This window comes from Phlebotomus papatasi, chromosome 3 (assembly GCF_024763615.1).
Source record: "Phlebotomus papatasi isolate M1 chromosome 3, Ppap_2.1, whole genome shotgun sequence".
NCBI classification, from domain to species: Eukaryota; Metazoa; Arthropoda; class Insecta; order Diptera; family Psychodidae; genus Phlebotomus; species Phlebotomus papatasi.
The window spans coordinates 33,529,272-33,549,344 of record NC_077224.1 but is presented as its reverse complement, the minus strand read 5'-3'; the positions used below and the strand labels follow the sequence as shown (position 1 = coordinate 33,549,344).

Sequence of the window (20,073 nt, the reverse complement as noted above, 5' to 3'; positions counted from 1 at the left end):
CAGCACAGCTGAGTTGGCTTTGGCTGTCGATTTTTTCGATGATTAATCGACAGATTGCGCGCGTTGAAAATTTCATTTCAAAATTTCATCAGTGGTTTTAAAATTATTTTTCTCTTTAAAAAAAAAGTAGTTTTTTCCTGCCTTTTGATCAGAGACGATGGGTCAAGTATTATTTGAAGATGGTACGAATTTATTCCTAAAAAATGTTCGCTAAGTAAAAATTTCAATGTTTCAATTTATTTCAAGGCAAACTTAAATTTCATGAAATATCGAAGCTGTCACACTCACACAGTTGTTCTATCGATGTGAAATCCCTGCACGCGTTTTTTCATCTTGTGAAATTGCATCGGTTTTCGCTAAATTTTACCCAATATTTGAAGTTATTTCTATCGTGAATTAAATTATACTGATTAAATAATTTCCGGGTGTGCATATTTTGTTGTCTAAATGTCTCTCCGCAGCGTCCGGATCCAGAAACATCTCCATCAACCAGCTGCAACTGTGAACGCAGGTAGGTGAAAAGTCATGTTCCGTGGTGAAAAAAACCTGGCATTTTCTTGGCTATCGCAGGAGAACCTGGGGATGCTGCGACGCGAAAGAGGAAGCTGAGTGAGGATGGAGCTGAAGTGGATGGGCAGAATGAGGAAATGAAGAAGGAAGAAGCTCCTGAAGTGGCAAAGCCGGTAACGTTGACGCTGCAGGAAAAGGAGATAATGCTACAGACCTTTCGACGCCTGGAGCCCAATGCTCCAATTCTGGTATCTCAGGATTGTCTAGTTCAGTCCAATTGGGATCTAGAGAAAGCTAGGATTATGCTGAAAGAAAATCGCAGTGGTAGAGGCTTCCAGCAGAACAGAGCCCTTCAACCGACGTCGTCAGCTTCCTCGACATCTTCCGGATACTCTTCCTGCAGTTCTTCACTCAAGAAGACCCCCCCTTCTACAATCCAGGCCAAGAAGGCTCGCTATCGTGAGGCTGCTAGCGATGACAGCGAAGATCCAGATGCCAATCAGCCCACAGATAAAGTTTTTGACAGTGATCTGGACAGTGACGAGGAAGATTCGGAACATGTGTCCAAGGATCGCAAGGCTGTGCTGAAGTATATTAATGAATCGAGTCTGCAGGAATTGGTGGTGATAAAAACGTGTTCCCAGAAAAAAGCTCAGACTCTCATTGACGCTAGACCCTATCCCAATTGGTCCAGCCTTGTCCAGACCGTGCAGAACAATCGGAGTCTCTCCACGGATATCCTAAATAATTGCCAGGATCTCCTGAAGCGTCGCAAAAATATCTCATTGATCATGAAAAAGTGCACGAAAATGGTGAAGAGGCTGGAAGCGGCTGTATCCAAAGGAGCTGGTCTGACCAAGCAGCCCTCCATTCTCACGGAATCCCTCCAATTGGCAGAGTATCAGATGATCGGCCTCAATTGGCTGACAGTGATGCACAATGAGAAGATGAATGGGATTTTGGCGGATGAGATGGGCTTGGGAAAAACTATTCAGGTCATTGCTTTCCTGGCCTATTTGAAGGAGCATGGGCTGGCCAAGAAGACCCATTTGATTGTGGTGCCCTCGTCGACGCTCCACAATTGGGAGAATGAGCTCATGCGGTGGTGTCCGTCGTTCGTGTTGGAGAAGTACTATGGCTCCCTCGAGGAGAGGAAGAATCTCCGAATTCGCTGGGCTCGTGGTGGCTTAGAAGGCATCGACATTATCCTGACCACCTACCACATGGTGGCTTCACTGCCCGAGGAGAGAAAAATGTTCAGGTAAACTTGAAAATTTCAATAAATTGTGAAATTTTACTCAAAACGAGCGGCAAAGCATGCAGTACTTTGTAAAGTGCTCGAACTCGTGACTTAGAATGCTTAAAAAAAATCAAAAATATTTTTGCATCGTTTAACAGTTTTAAACCGATTTGGACCGATTCGTAAATCACTCAAAAGGATTTCCCAAAATATAGTTTTAAGAATAATAGAATTTATTTTCACACAAAAATTATTTATCGGTTCATTACCGGTTCACAACTGATTTATAAATAACTCAAAACATTGTCCAAAATACATCTCACAAGAGCAATATAAATTGAATTTCGGATAAAAATTAGTTATCGAATATGAACCGATTCATTACGCGTTCAGAACCGATTGAAATCGGTTCAGTTTTATCGGAAATTCGAAGACCTTTCCAAGAACTCAAAACATGCCCGTCAAATCATTGCTCTACCTGTCGATTTTACTCGGAGGTTTTTTGAATTTTAACGGTATATTCTAGTACATTCAGAGAAAATCTGTAGATTTTCGGCAGAATTTCTGCGTAGAATATCTGTAGATTTTCGGCAGAAATTCTGCCGAAAATCTGCAGATTCTCGGCAGAATTTCTCCCTAGAAAATCTGCATAACCTCCATTACTTCACAAAAATATTGCTGATTTATGAAGAAACTGTAGAAGTTATAAAGAAAATGGTATGCTCTGCTTAACAAACATTACCGAGTACACATTTTAGATAAGTAAAAAAAAATGCGAGCAAAAATACTAATTTCTTAAAAATCGCCAATCGAATGATACAAAAACACGAGATTTTGGTCGACACTCTGTTTAAAGTTTTCACTTCACTTTTCTCTACTTGTAACACGGCGTCGCAGAATTCTTTATTTTATATAAACACTGTGAAATCACCAAGAGAATCACTCTATTGATTTTTGCAATAAACTTCAGTGAAAAATATTCCATCTTTTCTGACACAGTTGTCTGGAAAGTCTGGAGTGTAGAAAAATGTACAGAAAATCGGCAAAATATCTACAGAAATTCGTCAGAGTATGCACCAGGATTCGTCAGAAAATCTGCAAAAATTTCTGACGAATTTTGTCTCAAGTCCAAATAAAATTCGTAGGAATATCTACAGATTTCTCGGCAGATTTTCGGCAGAGGTGTAGATATTTTCTGCAGAAAACTTAAAGATATCTGACGAAATTATTTGACGGGTGATATCATCCCAGCAAAACTTTGTTCTACAATTCCGCAATTTTTCTTCTTCCTTTTTTAACGGCCATCATTCAAAAACCGCACTAGCGATCGTAACGGCAAATAACCGAAGCTATCAAAATTTGTATCGAATAATGCCCTAGACTTACGACTTAACCCTTTAACGACGAGACACTTTACGGACTGAAAATCAGCAATAAAAATTAAACTGGGAAACATAATCATTGATAAGTTTTACATCTAACCATGGAAAGTCCAACAGAGTCTGATTCGGTGTAATTTGTGCTTCTATGAACGATAGGGACAAAAATAGCCCAAAAATTTAAGTAATTTTTCTGACAATACCAATGAATAATATTTTTCGCTTTAATGAAAAATATTACGTATGAATATTGTAGTTTATATTGCCAAAAGGGTTTTGCTTAAAAAAATTGGAAGTATAAAAAATAAATAAAATCAAATATGAACTTGAGAATTTAAAAATTCGCCATTTTTGATCTTAAATATTTACTACATAGCAAATAGCTAAAGACCTGCAAAAAATATTCTTGATTCCTTCAACCTTCTACTTTACAATTATGTACAAACATAAAAAAAATAACTTTATGTAGTCAGGAAAAATAATTTTCTTTATGGGACACCGGTGTTCCAATCGTCCTTAAAGTGTTAAGCCGAGAGACGACTTAGTGGAAAATGATGAAAATGTAGTTTGACCATTATTTCTAACATAATTACGCTAAGCCGTCTCTTGGCTAATCCTCAGGTCTGTCAAGGCCCTAAGCGAAGTCTCAAATCCGTTACCTAATGGCTGCTTAAGAGACGGTTTTTTCATATCTATACATTTTATTGAAAAAATTGACCAAAATATACTAAATGAAATGATTATTATTTATTCAAGAAATCCACCCTTTTCCCCATTATACATATGATTAGGCACTTTTATTAATATCGTGCCGTATAGTTTAAAGTGAACATTTCAGATGTAAATTAGAATATCAATTAAGCAATTAAGTAGTACACAATTTCTTTTTTTCTAATATTGATGTACATATTTCACTGGGGTGTCCATCACCAAAAATTAAGGAAAGAAAAAACATTGAATATTCTTATAGTCTTCTATTTTAGAAGATGAAGAATAAATGAAATTTTAAGATTTATTTCTTCATAAATTTTAAGCCTACTGGCTTAGAATTTGAAAATAATAATAATACAAATATCTTTACAATACTCCAGGGCTGCATGCACGCCAGGCCCACCAAGAGAAGGTAGGGCAAGTTCAAAAAGAAGGCATACTATAAGTATGCACATTCTCTCTACACCTACCCTCTCCCCCCCCAAAGAACATAGGCACACACAGCCCTGGAGAATTCACGTGATCAAATCAGCTTATTTATAATTATTATCGCATTCATCGGATATTTGGTCTGAACTTGACGAGGAATTTTCATCTGAAAAGTCCATTATATCAGGAGGCTTGGGATCGGGGGAAAGGGAGGAAGCAGGAGAAGGGAGAGGAAGGTTGGGACGTGAAGGGGTAAGGGGACTGTTATCAAAACCTTTGAATTGAAGTAGTATATCAGCAGAGATTGTTTGACGAGTGAGTGAATAATTTTTCTGTGAACTGTTTGTTGGTGAATTTGTTAATGAATAATCTGTTTTTTGTGAATGGGTTTCTTTCAAAGGAGAAACATTTCCAGTTGGAGTATTTAGAATAGATTTTTCTGCTAGAGAAGCATTCAACCTTTCCTCTACATTTTGTCTTTTGTGTTCTTTAATTGTAATCTTAGGAACTTTAGGTTGTTTAATTTTTGGGCTTTTTGGTGATGGACTTACAGAAGTTCGCTTTGTAACCTTGTTTTGATTTATTGAAAGATCAGGTTTTGATGTTGAATTAGATGTTTCAGACTTAAGTGTACTTGCAAAAGTTTTTTTTGATTGATTATCTGGGGCGGTGGGCTTCATGTGTGCTGCAGGTTGGACAAATTTCCGTTTCTTCAACTCCTCTCTGGCTAATTTGTATGGGATCCTCATAGTCACCCTGATGGCGTTGATCTCCTTCTCCTCTATGAATTTTGGGCATGCTCTGCTCGAGCTTGGATGATTCCCAAGGCAATTTACGCATTTGACTGGACCAGGACAGGGCTCTTCATTTCCGTGTAGCGGTTTGGCACAATACCCACAAGTAGGAGTATTCTTCTTCGAATCGCATCTTTTCTTTGTGTGTCCCAGGCGCTGGCATATGACACACCGGAAGGGGGATGGGATGTACAACTCTGTCTTGACGACGAGATATCCAACATTAATTTCAGCTGGGCATATTGGGGAATCGAATGTGAGAATGTGTGTTGCAGTGTCCACCCATGTGTTGTTCTCCCTTCTTTTGAGCCTCTGAACATGTACAACTTTTTGATCTTTTAATCCCTCTTGTATTGTCTCCATATCCAGTTTCATGATCTCTCGACAACGAATAATAGCCTGAGATTTGTTTAAAGCACCATTCTCGGAAATGGTAACGGGCTTTTTATCAACTCCAAAACTAGTCAGATTTTTCAAACAATCAATTTGCTAGGTAGATGATGTTTGGAGCAAAAGATCTCCACTATTTAGCCTCGTAATGATTTTGAAATTTTCCGATGAAATGCACTTCAGCCCACGATGAATTTCGAAGATGTTGAGTTTTCTGATTTCCTCACCTCCGATAACGAAATATTTTTCGGTATCAGAAGGATGAGTGAAGAAGGCGACCTTCAGGGCTTTATAGTTTCTGCTTTGTGATTGTTTTAATGTGGGCATTTCGCCACGATGCGTTACATTGTACAGGTTGAAATCATCAGGGGGGCCTCCTGGACCCCCTGATTCTACACTCATTGCACTAGACTTCTTAAACTCAACTTTTAGATTAAACTATTATTAAAAAGAAAAGGAATTCACTGAATTTAAAGATAAACTTCTCACTCGAGAATAAATCAAAGAGCGCTCTGTGTGAATCGACTAATCGCTACGAGATCTGACACAGTACTCTAAATGAAATGAAAAGAATATTTTTTTCATAAATAATAAATAGTTTTAAAGGCCTCAACTGAAAATCACATCGTAAATTTTTTTTGTTGCAAGATGCAGAATTTTCGGTCGGGAGTATGTTTAATACTGCTATTTAATCCTTCTCTATAGACAGCATACCCTCGCAGTATTTATATATATATAAAAATATATCATGAAAATAATGATTATAAATTGTACCAAGTTGTTAAATAATTTCAGAGAAAATATTCCAAGTCCATTTTGACAGAACGACATCTTGAGGAAAGTGCCGAAAATTCATAAAATTTTCTGTAGAAATTCTGCAGAATTACGTGAGATTCTTAATACAGTAGACTCTTTCTCAATTGGGCATTTGGGGCGAAATGTCATCCGGTTTATCGATAGATTTGGGCGTCAAAGCCTTTGTAAATTCCACAAAAAGCGCTCAATTATAAAGAATCACGATAAAATAGGAAGAACTACAGCGAATTTGAGCAAATTAGCTTCATAATTAAACGTGAAAATTGTCAACAAAATTTGTCGCCCGATTGAAAAAGAGCCGATTGAGCGAGAGTCTACTGTAATCTCACCTACTATAATCCTAACTCCTAACAAAATTTCATGTCGTCCGATCGACCTCAAACTTGGCCAAAATGTGTTTCATCACTTCCTGATCACGAATATATGGGGGGCTAAGTTACGTACCCGTTCGTACGTCCGTCCGTCCGGTCTTTGGAGCTTAATAGCTCCTAAACTAAAAGAGATATCAACTTGCGGTTTTCGGCAAAGGTTATATATCGGGTGAAAATTGCAACTTGGTGCAATGACCCCCCACCCATCACCCCTCCTTCCGCCATTTTGAATACCACCCTTATTTTGTTTTCTCAATGGCTCCGCCCCTATGGCATCGAGCGGGCTCAAATTTTAGTATGTTATAGCTGGTCCTTAAGAGCTTTCGATCATAACCAAACTTAAGGTCCCCCGAAAAATTTTCTTAAACTGGCCATAACTCCGGTTCTAATTGTCAGAATTGAAAAAGTGAGGGCTTTTTGGAAAGCTCTCGTGAAATGCCACTTCCCCTTCTAACATCACAAGTTCATAAAACCAACAGCTAGGGGCGCTATTTTTAAAAAGAAGATTTTTCAATTTCTTAAGTTAAATAACTCATAAATGCCTTTATGCATCGGGCTGAAATTTTAGTATGTTGTAGCCGCTGATTATAGCTATCAAACAAAAAAATACTTAAGTCGATCCATAACCCCAGATCCGAGGTATAAGGGGTCAAAGTTCGAATATTAACCGGCCTCTATCTCCGGTTCTAATTAAGATTTTGACCTAAATTTTGGGTTTTTGGTTTCGTCTCGATGAGCACTTTTAGATGAAAGTTCAAAAAGTCATCACAGGTGGCGTTGCGATGGCGCCAAAATTCATCAAAATTCAAATTCATTTTTCTCAAAAACAGCATTGCGCAAGTTAATCTCAGTCAGTTAATCAGTCTAGGACGTTTCCAAAATGGGGCGTACGTGCGCTGTGGTTATAATAGAACCTGAGATATGAGGGGTCAAAGTTCACGAAGGGCTTAAACGTGAGGGCTTAAACGAAAGATCTCACCAAATGCTATAACATTCTATAACATTTGAACTTCGTGGGACCAACACCAAGGGCGCCACAGTCGAAAAACCAATTTCAATATCACATAACCTCAATTATATTGACTGTCGCTGAACCGATTTTGATGATTACTTCGACATAATTGTAGAGAACATTTGTCTCTATATCTATATTTCGTCCATACATCATTTTTCGATCAAATAATGCGATCTGTCCGATTTTGTCGTTTAAGTGTGTAAAAATTGATTTTTCCCATAATAACGCTTTGAAACCACTCAGATGCCAATTTGACTACTTCTTCTCGACCAAGACACTTAAAATAGGGTTTTAAATGGAAAGTCTCACAAAATACAACAATTCTTTCATATAGTTGAAGTTCATCAAATGAACACTTGGGGCGCTCTGGTCGAAAAGACGAATTCAGAAACAAACAATGTCGATTATCTCGGCTTCTGATTAATCAATGAGATCAAGTTCTACGGCAAAGTTATAGAGAACATTCTGGTCTACATTTCACCCACATTTTGGTTTAAATACAAAATTTGTATAATTTCACGAATTTGATTCAAGATAACTGAATGGTGTCCCCCAATTTCAGCTCTAAATAGAATTTGCAGACATTCCGAGTTAGCTCACGTTAAGAATCTCACCCACATAAGCCAGTTAGGATTATCTGTCCTTTTTGAACCCTCCAACGGGTAAGACCGCCTCCAGGCGGTCTTCACAAAAATCACATTTACAGCGACAATAAAGGTTTTATTCATTTAAAAGTGCTATAGTGTCCTCGGTAATAGTCTTATAAACATCTCTTGAAAGTTTGAACTCATTTTGACTCTTCGTTTTGTTGCTATTCCCAGTTTTGTGTGACAGGTCAGAGAAAAAGCAACAAAAAATATTTGTGCAGAAAAACTCATTTCCAATTTCCATAAAAAAAAACCGATTTAAAGTTATCTGACTAAAATAAATTTATTTTTTACTGAAAGATATGTCATTCTACTTTGTATATTTTATTTAAAAAATTTAAAAAAAAAACTAAAAATGTGAATTTTAGAAGCAAAAAGAGTTTCAAAAAATTTTTATATTTTCTCACCTAGCGCCTAAACTAAAAGAGATAATGAAGAGTGGATGGCTTTTTCGACTTTATTGGATCATAATTATCCTAGAAAACATTGTTTTAGAACTTTTTTTTCGCATATTAAAGAAAAAACACCGTTAGAGGGTTAAAATTCATGCACCATAAGCATAAGCTTCTTTGACTTTGCAGGACGACACAATTGCATTATGTGGTGTTTGATGAGGCTCATATGTTAAAGAATATGACAACGCAGCGGTATGAATATCTTGATAAGATCAACTCCGAAAGGAGAATCTTGTTGACGGGAACTCCACTGCAGAATAATTTGCTAGAGTTGATGTCTCTCTTGTGCTTCGTGATGCCGTCGTTATTTGCGAAGCGTCAAGAAGATATTCGTAATCTCTTTTCGCGTAATTCGAAGAATCAGGTGAAGATGGAGGATGATGAGGATGGAAAGAAGGTTAATGGGAACAGTGAGAGTAGCAGTGAGAGTTTTGAGCAGAATCAAATAGATCAGGCTAAGAGGATTATGAAGCCATTTGTGCTGAGACGCCTGAAGCGAGATGTTCTGAAGTATTTGCCACCAAAGACTGACGAGGCGAAACTCATTCCAATGACGGAGGATCAGGAGGAGAAGTACAAGAAGCTGGTGGAGATGTATACGCAGGATTCGGGAGTGGTTAAGGGAACGGCAGAACTAAATGGACTCTCGATAATGATGGACATGAGAAAATTAGCTAATCATCCACTTTTGATGCGCTACCACTATACAGATGCCAAGCTCAGGGAGATTGCTAGGCGTCTGGCTATTGATCATCAATTTAAATCTAACCATCCGGATCATATTTATGAAGATTTGCTCTGGAGATCAGACTTTTACATTCATCAGTTGGCACTTAAGTACAGGACCATTGTGGAGCATCGACTGCCCATGGAAATCATTTTGGAATCTGGAAAATTTCAACAGTTGGACAAACTCTTGCCCAAATTGAAGGCTGAAGGACATCGTGTGCTCATCTTCAGCCAATTCACCATTATGATGGATATTCTGGAGGCGTATATGAAAATCCGGGATATTGATTGCCTTCGACTCGATGGGAATACCACTGTGAGCGATAGGCAGGATCTGATTGACGAATACAACACGGACAACAAGGTGTTTGTCTTCCTTCTGTCCACGCGAGCTGGTGGCTTGGGAATTAATCTCACGGCAGCTGACACTGTGATCATTCATGACATTGACTTCAATCCCTACAATGATAAGCAGGCGGAGGATCGATGCCATCGCATGGGGCAGGAGAAACCCGTCCATATCTACAAATTCATCTCTCAGGGCACCATCGAGGAAGGTATGCTGATGGTGGCGCAAGAGAAATTGAAGTTGGAGCAGGAAGTCACCAGTGCAACTGGTAAGTTTTGCAAACATTGTAATTTTATTACTTTCTTTTTATTTTACATTTTTTTCTTTAATTGGGATTATAAAAAAAATCATAAAATTACTAAAAGTGTCATAAATTTATGTCGGGAAGTTGTGCAATTTTTCAGGCAGAGTAGACATTGCAATCTGTCTGCATGTGACCATGCACATAACAGTTCAAACAATTCTGTTTGTTTATCAATTGGATTCGCTATAAGGTTTAAAATAACGAAAAATTTTTTTTAACACAATTTAGAAAAAAAAGTATTTTTAATTGTTTTAAAATAAAGAAAAAACAAAATTTTTAAATATAAGGCTAATGTGCGTTCATAATGAGCAACTAAACGTTGTCTCTTAGCCAAACTTGGTTAGGGTGAAATTTCAGAAAACCTTCCAAGGCATATTACGGATGCTGGCATATATTTTGACACTAATGGCCTCTAAACACTAGGAGCAATTTCTTTAAAAAATGCTTTTTTACAGAAAATTTCCTCTATTTGTAGGCAGAAACGTCAGACATTAAAAAAGGCAATTTTTGACGAAAATTGCTTCTAGTGTGTAGACACCATAACGTTCGAAAACTCAAGTGAAGAGCAGCTATCGGCTCATGAGATAGCCTAAACCATTACAAACGGTTATGATTGCGTTCTAATGGACATTTGTCTATTGAAATTAACCTTGTGATCCTCCGAATATAGACTACGGAAGGGATAAGTATCTTTTTAAAAACGTCAAAAATTGAAATCAAATAGAGTTTCCTTAATTCATTACCCACTCATTACTCATTCTTCAGTGTGTAAATAAAGTTTGGTGATATAAGTTCTTCAGGCCAGAATGAACTCTGGCCAAGAAGTGAAATGGACAGTGTTCAGTGATGAAGTGAAATGCTAGTGAGTGTCAAGATAAATTTTTGTGATCAGTGAAAAGCTCCTCGTATATCTTAGACTCTATTTCAGTGAGTATCTCTTGAACTTTCTTGATGTTCCTCGTTCCACGGCAGAGAGTTTAAAAAATGTTCTACAAAAGGAAGAGGACAGCATTTCTGTTTTTTGGTGTGCTTAAAGAAGTTGGACATCAATTTGATAATAAGTTATCATTTATCAATTAAAAAGGAGTGAAGTGATTCAGTGTTCTAGGTTCTAGATTATAGAAGTGCGTGAATCACCGACAAACCAGTATCAGTCACATTCATTTCATTCAATTTAAGGGAAAATTATTTTTATAATGAAGAGTAGAACAGGGGTGATATGATAACTTATTTTCGATACTACCGACTGTCGATTCTGAAAAATTTAAACGATAGCAGGGGTGGAATGATAACTTTTCGATACTATCGAATCGATAGTATTGATAAATCTGTATCTGTTAGATTAAGTGAAAGTCGACATTTTACGCATTGTTGAGCCATTCACTATGACGTTCTTAAAAGAATGAGACTATTGATAAACATTTAGTATATTAGTTACAGGAAGTGCAGCTATTGTTTAAATTTTTCAGAATCGACAGTCGATAGTATCCGAAAATAAGTTATCAAGTCACCCCAGGACTTCATGTAACTAAATACAGTCGAGTTCCTCAAATTTGAAAGACGGTTGCATTCAAAATGTAAAATATGAGGTTAAGTAAATGAAATTTTGCATTGGAGTCTGAATTAGAACTATCCTGTCTGACACAGGGTAAGGGGGACCCAGGCTTGAGCTATTAATTAACACCCAGCTTTAGGCACTATTTTAGCCCTCATCGGCAAGATCCGAGTGGTAGGCACAAATTAAGAACTGAATCTTGCCACGTATATCAATGGCGGTGGAATGAAACTGTCAATTGCACATTCTGATTTCACCTTCAAATTTTATACAAATGACAGAAGCTACAAAGATAGGGATATGTTTTATTTAACCAGGATGAACGTTTTAATACTTTAGAAAAGCAAAAACTATTCTGAAAAAAATTGTCTCCTAAAAAAATACCCCCGAAAGGAAATAAAAACACGTATTTCAACATTGGAAATTTGTTTATAGTTACCACGAGACTTTTCTCTACACGAAACGCACCCACGAACATTTATTATTATTAAAAAAAAACACTAAAATCACTGAGAATCTTTGCGAGAATTTTAAAAACAAATAAAATGTTTTGGAAAATGTTCCATCTTGTCACTGACAGCTGAGCAACACGGCCGGCAACATAATTTTCGTAGTTCCGCTGCTCACCACCATGAACGCGAAACAGTGTCCTTCTCATATATTTAGTAAGGGGTATTTTGTATGGAAGCTTCTTAAAAGTAAGGTATGAAAGATAGGGGTTAATTGAGGCTATAATCAACGCTTACTTGGTCAGACGGGATTTTTCTCTGGTGTTTCCTCAATATCGTCGTATTAGGGGAAGGTTTTGAACCTTCGTACTAAAAAAGGAATCCAAGATTTAAGAATTTTTACTGAATGCCACACAAACCGAATCAATTATATCACTATGTCAAAAAAATCTCTCACTTATTGGGTTCATAATTCTGCCTCACAAAATTCCTGGAAGTCCTTGGATTTTCCTCTACAGGAAAATGAAAATGTAGTAGCATTTTTTACGAATGTATCCGGTACCGGAATGCTTCGTACCATTTCTTCCAACCCCTGTAGGCCTCATTTTCCCCGGAAACGTTACACCGGAAACAAAAATTTGGGCATCACTACTTTGATGGAACTTTCATCTACACTAACGGCCAAAACATTAAATACACCCTTCATAAGCTTAAATACACGTGATTTGGACCGGGAAAACGCTGTAATATCCAGTTCTATTGACTGAAATAGTTTCATATATAAACCTAAGAACAGTTTTAAACAAGATTTGAGAAAATACATGAGCTACAAAATTTATAATTTGAGGATCAGTCAAAAATTAGCTTTTTGGAAAAAATGCAAAAGTAGCCCCACATTCTAAAACTGATCTAATCTTTTAATAATCATTTAATATAAGCTAAATACTATTAGTAAATATTATTAAAAGTCAGAAAAACTGAAAATAATACCGAGAGAATATTTTTGGTACGAATTGTGGTCGGTTTCCGGTGTGATGTGTTCTAAAAGGGGTTTCTTCTTTGAATATTGAAATTTTCAGCCCAAATTCAACTTTTTCATATATTTTTTTATTTATTTATTTTTTTTTTCAAAATACTATTTATTATAGTTGCAATTTCATTTCTTTTACTTCATTATTTTATTTAAAAAACATGAATAAAATCATCAAATTCAGTTTTCCTCGAAGAATTTTCCTTTAGCTTTGATAAGCGCCTCACAAATTCGGGGCATCCTGTTGATCAATTTCTACAAAATGTCTGAAGGAACTTTGCCCACACATCCTGAAGTGTTTCTACCAAGATTGGAACTGATTTCGCGCCTAATCTCGAACCTTGTGGTCGAGAAAATCCAAGAGAATTGCAATGAGGCTACAATCGGGTGACTGGCGTGGCTAATGCATTCGGTTTATTGGGCGTGGGTTTTTTTTTTCAAGAGGATAACTATCCCAAGCATTCCTCATAGATCAGTTTTGGAATGTGGGGCTGCTTTTGCATTTTTTTCCAAAAAGCTAATTTTTGACTGATCCACAAATTATAAATTTTGTAGCTCATGTATTTTCTCAAATCTTGTTTAAAACTGTTCTTAAGTTTATATATGAAACTATTTCAGTCAATAGAACTGGATATTACAGCGTTTTCCCGGTCCAAATCACGTGTATTTAAGCTTACGAAGGGTGTATTTAATGTTTTGGCCGTTAGTGTACTTATTTTCACTGTTTGTAGAAGGTATCACGCATTAAAAGATCAATTTTAAGCTATTTTTCTAACACATGTTTTTTGCAATCGGAAAACCATGTTTTCCCTGCATTCTGACAGTCAGTTCAGAGCTCGGTTAGGTGTGATTCTCTTATAATCACACCTATTGTAATCCTCGGATTTTCTCTGACACCTCCAAACAGTCTTACAGAACATATTTCGGACACAACTAATTTCAAAAATGACCAGCCACCAATTTAAAATGAAATGTGGAAAGTTTCACTTTAAAACAAGGAAAATTTTATGAAAAATACTCGAAATACATCGAAATGACAATAAAAGAATCACATCTACCATAAACAGTCTAGTTTCACCACTGCACAAATCAGAAAGCAGCAATCACACCTATTGTAATCCACGAATTTTCTCTAATACCTCCCATTGGTCTTACAGAACATCTTTTGAACATTAATGATTCTTAGAATTAACAGTGGTTAGTTTAAAGTAAAATGAGGAAAACTCCGCTTGAAAACAAAGCAAATTGTATGAAAAATGCTTAAAACGCACCGTATGGACAATGAAAGAATCACACCTACCATAAGCAGATTTAGGCTTAATGTTCGATTTGACAGAAGCGAAACAAACACATCTGATGAAGTCTCACTTTGCTGTGGAAGTGCGTGTTTTTCTTCGAGATTTTCTTGAAAAATGTTGTAATCGTTGTAATATCACAATTTTCTTGTCAACTTGTTCAGTGGAATCTCTGGATGGGTCAAAATATCCAGAGCGTCGTGCACAGTGTGTCCCAAAACAGTCTGGAATTCACAGAGTTGGTAGTCAATGATTTTGACTGATATTTTTACGAACCTGCACTGAAGGCAATCTTTGTGAACTTTTCTTCGCCCACATTTCCACCCCCTTCTAGCAAAAGATTTTCACGGTAAATATTAACCCTGATAAACCTTCTATAACTTGGAATGTTGTTTTTCTTCGAAAAAACTCTTGAAGCGTGAAAAAATGCATAAAATACACATCAGAATTGCGATTTTAGGCCCATTTTTTATTTTTGCTTCTAGAACCCAGGAAAAAAAGGCCTAGGCTCCCAAGGTTGTCCGGAAATGTGAGATGTGGGATTAGCTATAAGAATATATGACCATGGATGATATTTATTTAGTAACTTGGAAAAAAATCAACATTTACGAACCTGCGACGTTACGAAGGTGCAAAACCTTCCCCTATATTAATTTCCTTAACAAATTCCTCGTATTTAACAACAATTTCAATTTATAAAATTCTTCTAAAGTTATTTTCCTTAATTTATGAGAAGTGAATTTATTTACATGAATTCCGTTACGTTTTCGAAAATATTGTTCAAATTTGAGGAGTGAGATGTCGTCTATACCCCCAAAATGTTCAAATTTGAGGAACTCTACTGTAGATACAAACAGTCGCATTCTTTTAAGAATGTCACAATGAATGGCCCAAGAATGCGTAAAAAGTCGACATTCACTTAATCTAACAGATATAGATTTACCGATACTATCGATTCGATAGTATCGAAAAGTTATCGTTCCACTCCAGTTTTCTTAATCAAATGCCCCTTTTCCGTATTATTCTCCTAAGTCAATCTTCTCTGGAGTAAACTTGATCATTTTTTCGGTGTTGTTAAATTTCCTTGTTCACTTTAAAACCCCGTTTGTCGATAATAGAGGAAAGCTACCTTCGAACGACTCAAGGTTCGAACAACTCATTTATTCAATATGTTTTGCATGAATTTGATCTATTATAAAATATTTTAAAAGTTAGTCCTATGCCTTTAATTTCCTAAACAGAGTCATGGGTCAAATCGATCAATAATATAAAAAAATGAATTATCCGAAGAAGCTTGAGTCGTCCGAAGGTAGCGAGCTCTTCTCTACAGTTTTTTCATCCTCTACCATAGCGTTTTGCGACGTTGCCAGCATCCCTTTATTGAACTATGATTCGAGATACGAAAGATTTATCAACATTCAAGTATGAAACGGCTCTAGTGATAGGAATCTGAACCTTTACAGATAAACAGCAAAATCATACTATCGTATTTGTGTTTCATTACGGAAAAAAAATCATTAAAACATCCGAAAATTGAAAAGAGAATTGGAAATACTTTTGTACGCTGGTTTTGGTAAACAGATATTTCCAGCAATTAAAGTAAAGCGATTAGAGTAAAGCGAAAAGTGTTGCCTTCAGCGATTTAGAAGTTAGAGAGACCTAAAATTTGTTGCACTTCAATTAGGTTACTCTGTAAATTTTTAATTCTATTCCTTTCAATTTTTTGTTTATTAGTTAGACTCCATCTACACAAAAAAAATATTTTGTAAATTCGTAAATGTTTGTGAATTCCTACTGGAGACTTACGAAGTGCTCGTAAATCGTATTATCTACGAAAAAGTTTGTAAAAGTTTGTACTTTTTCACAGAAATCGTTTGTAACATGATCACGAGCATTTTTTTTGTTCTTTTACAAACTTTTGTTCGTAAATATTCGTCAATACATAAAAATGCTCATAAAATTTTGACATGTGTTTTTAAAGTTTTGTCAAACAAACTAAAATGTACGAACAAATGTTTGTAAAGTAATAAAAAATGCTCGTCAAGCGTCAACAAGTTATGAACAATTTTTGTGAAAAAATTGGAAATTTTTACAAACTTTTTGTGGGTTATATGATTTACGAACATTTCGTAAGTCTCTAGTAACAATTTACAAACTACGAACAATTTTACGGAATATTTTTTCTGTGTATAAGACGATTACTCTGTCTTTTCAATATTGCAAGAAAATTTTCTAATTTGAACATTTTTAAGTAGGAAATGAGACATTTTGTATTGTTACGAAAAATATATTTTTATAATTTAATTAAAAAGATTAGAAAAAATATTTGGGCATATTGTTTCTGTTTTAACAGATATTGTTTCTGTATTTATTTTATGTAGTAGTGAAGGTGTGCTAAATTTTGGCATTAAGCTACAAATAAGCGCCAAAGTCCTAAGCTTGATATGTAATACGCGTAATACGTATTGAAATGTCTTGTTACTTCTTGTTCGGAGCTGTTCTTTAGAACTCTGTTAAGTAGCTTATCATCTTTGTTTTCTTTAAATCAATTCCCAAAATATTGAAAAAATGAATAAAAATATAGACTGCTTTGGGTAATATTCCGTCCACTTTGAATGGAATTTCGGCCACTTTGTTTGTGAGCACCTTGTGTGAAACAACGGATAGAAAAATTCAAAATGTCATACGGAACGAATTAATATTTACTTAAAAATATTAATATGGACCCATAACCTAAGAAAAGTTAACATTAGTAGCCTAAATTTACACGCAGATTCCTGTAACGAGTTGCCCTTCCTTAACTCTTCCAAAGCCCTTTCCACATCATCTTTTTCATAGAGATGATGATTTTTTTTTTTAAATTTCTTTGAGAATTTTACAACCTAGAAATTGAAGAAAATAAACAAAAATACTTAAATAATAAATTTAAGAAGGACATTTAAGACGGACACTGGAAGGACGCTCATAAAATTTAAATTTTCCTGCAGGAAATGCGTGATCAAACTGGGAAATTTCATTTTGAATTTAAAGAACCGTTCATTATTAACAAAAAATATCTTTAATGAACACTAATCAATTTTAATTAAAAACCTAAAATAAAAAACATTTGTACTTCATCATAAATCACAAGATTGCTACAAACGATCTATCATATTTTTTGTAAGGCTCTTTCCACACCGAACACTATTTTAATTCAAATTATAACCAATTTTTAACGATTTTTGTGTTAATACATTCTAAAAAGAATAAATATTTCAAAGAAAGTAATTTTTTTTCATTGACTCTTTGAAGATTAAATCCATAATTTTAATTAATTTACTTGCTTAGCCGAAGTTACACTCAAAAGTGGGCGAAATTTGAATCTGGCCGAAATTTGACACACTTAGGGTTAGGGTGGAGTAACCACTTATCGCCACTTTTAGGAAAAAGTGAAATTAATTGTATTATATAACTTTTGACCCCTTATTATAAGATAACTCAAATTTGAGATAAAGCTAATTAGATATATTGGCTCTAGATTCGTCAAAACAATTGTCCTACTATTTAACGCGGGAGTACCTAAAAACCTGATTTTTATTAACAATGCAAAAATAACCACTTCGTCGCCACTTTTTACCTCTTTTCGCCAGTTCTGTGACCACTTCTCGCCACCCACTTGGAAAAGTTCAAACTCGATTATTTTGAGCAATATTATGCAAAGAATACATTTAGCATTCCTTTTTCCTCATGTTCACCTTATTATTATTCTTATTAAATAATTTTTCTTCACTTTTATTTGAGAAATCAAATTATTAGACTATTGCAGAAAGGAAATAAAGCAGATTTGACAACTGAGAATGTATGAAGTGAAGTTAGCGTCGCCTATTGAAAAGCAATGGCAACAGGTGGTGAATCAATTTTAAAATATTACCACTTTCCGCCATGGCTCATTTTTATATAAAAATAATATAAAATGAAATATTAAATAACTAAATACAAATTTTATGTATTCGCCGAATGTAATTAAATGGTTAATAGGCAAATTATTTATTCAAAAATTAAATTTTGTTCGATAAAAGTTTCATGACGCTTTCTATATTTGGTAAGAAATATTGGATTCGATGCACTTGCTTAAAATATTCCTCTAAAAAATGCCTAAACATTTAAATTCAAAACAAAAAATTAGTGTTTTTCGATTCTATACGTAGCAGCAATAAAAATAGAAGTAACCTTGCGGCTCATTTATTTCATAAATCGTGAAAAATAGCGATTTCAATATACGTGGCGAGAAGTGAGGCACTGGCGAGAAGTGGTGATTCTACCCTACCTTATTTTTATTTCGTCGAAAATTTATCAAACTTATGATTTAACCATACCAAATTTTGGCATAGTTGTTTGTATGCAAGCGCCAAAGTCTTAAGTTTGAAATGTAATATTTTTAAATACAAATTGATTTTTTTTGTTACTTCCTTTTAATGAGTGTTTTTTGGAACCTGTTAGATAGTTTATCGTCTTTGCTTTCTCCAAAATATTTCTTAATAAATTTTAAAATTAACAAAAATGTAGACATGTCTTTGAGTGATATTTCGGCCACTTTGATTCCCATTAGTTCCCTTTCGGAATTCTTCCAAATTTTTTTTTACATCATCTCGTTCGTCGAAGCGACATTTTTTTGTTTTATTTATATTGTAAAATCTATAAAGTATATAAAAACTAAAAATTCAGGGAAGATTGAGAATCAAAAGAAGTGTCCGAAATTGCAAGCTGGGCGAAATTTGGTACAGTTACCCTAAATGAAGTTCATTTGTTGATAAAACATAAACGTGATGGATATTAATCTATTTGTTTTGTTCTTCTTTTATATTTTCGATTATAATTTTACTAATTTGAGGAAGACTTCTGAAACATAAGGAAAAAGATTAGATTTTAGTAGATTACAAGAATTTCTCTCAGTGTATGATAAACTCTATTGTCTCTATACAATTTTTCGAATGCTTTATCTTTATTGCTTAAAACGACGTCATTAATTAAATATTGCATCACTTTCTACAAAAAATATTCAATAATTAGAAACAATGTGTGTAAGTTTGTTGAGCTTAATGCTTATCAAATCAAGCTGCAATTGCCTAAACAGTTTGAACTATCGGTTTTTTTTTTCTTAAATGTCTTAAGAGAGTTTCTAATAGAATATAGCTGGAAAATGAATTTTCCACGCATTTTCAGAAACTTCTCCGGATGAGGAGAGGAAGTGTATGGTGAGGCTGCTGACATTGTCACTGGGAATGAACACAGAGAGAGCCGAGAAGTTACTTTCATCCGGCACGAGTGGTAAAAAGTATGAGGAGTAATTAAATTTGTCTCTCTTATTCACCAGGCCGACATCCAAGTGATGAGAATAATAGAACATGAGCTGATGATTGTTATATAGTAAAACGGTCATATTTTTTGTCACATTTAATTTTATAATAATGATTTACAAAAAAAAAAAGAAAAAAAGGAAAAAAGAAAAAGTGAGATTTAGCATTGTGAGAATGAGAGGGTAGTATTGTTTTTTTTCGTTCTTTTTTGTCAAAAATAAAATCTTTTAATGCAAAATGTGAGTCAGAGTTTTGCGACGCCTCTGAAA

At 35.1% G+C, this 20,073-nt stretch overlaps 2 protein-coding genes across 2 annotated transcripts in view; both read left to right on the top strand.

The window, feature by feature from the left end:
- LOC129805353 (uncharacterized) overlaps positions 1 to 15,114 on the top strand; it is a 173,711-nt gene extending 158,597 nt beyond the window's left edge. Inside the window, exon 6 of the mRNA XM_055853225.1 lies at positions 14,954 to 15,114. The gene's annotated coding sequence lies outside the window, so the exon portion shown is untranslated. The remainder of the gene's footprint in view (positions 1 to 14,953) is intronic.
- Positions 267 to 20,047, top strand: LOC129805347 (SWI/SNF-related matrix-associated actin-dependent regulator of chromatin subfamily A containing DEAD/H box 1 homolog). Its single transcript, XM_055853210.1, has 4 exons — positions 267 to 511; positions 571 to 1,771; positions 8,884 to 10,103; positions 19,671 to 20,047. Exons 1-4 carry the CDS (start codon positions 448 to 450, stop codon positions 19,793 to 19,795), a joined length of 2,610 nt encoding a protein of 869 aa, XP_055709185.1. The 5' UTR covers positions 267 to 447; the 3' UTR covers positions 19,796 to 20,047.
- Positions 20,048 to 20,073: the final 26 nt, after the last annotated feature.

What these genes read in the sequence shown, in the direction of transcription:
- LOC129805347 (XM_055853210.1), top strand. Translation starts at nt 448, where the DNA reads ATGTCTCTCCGCAGCGTCCGGATCCAGAAACATCTCCATCAACCAGCT. An exon ending in GAGGAGAGAAAAATGTTCAG is followed by an intron (nt 1,772 to 8,883) that starts GTAAACTTGAAA and finishes TTGACTTTGCAG; the next exon opens with GACGACACAATTGCATTATG. An exon ending in GGAAGTCACCAGTGCAACTG is followed by an intron (nt 10,104 to 19,670) that starts GTAAGTTTTGCA and finishes ACGCATTTTCAG; the next exon opens with AAACTTCTCCGGATGAGGAG.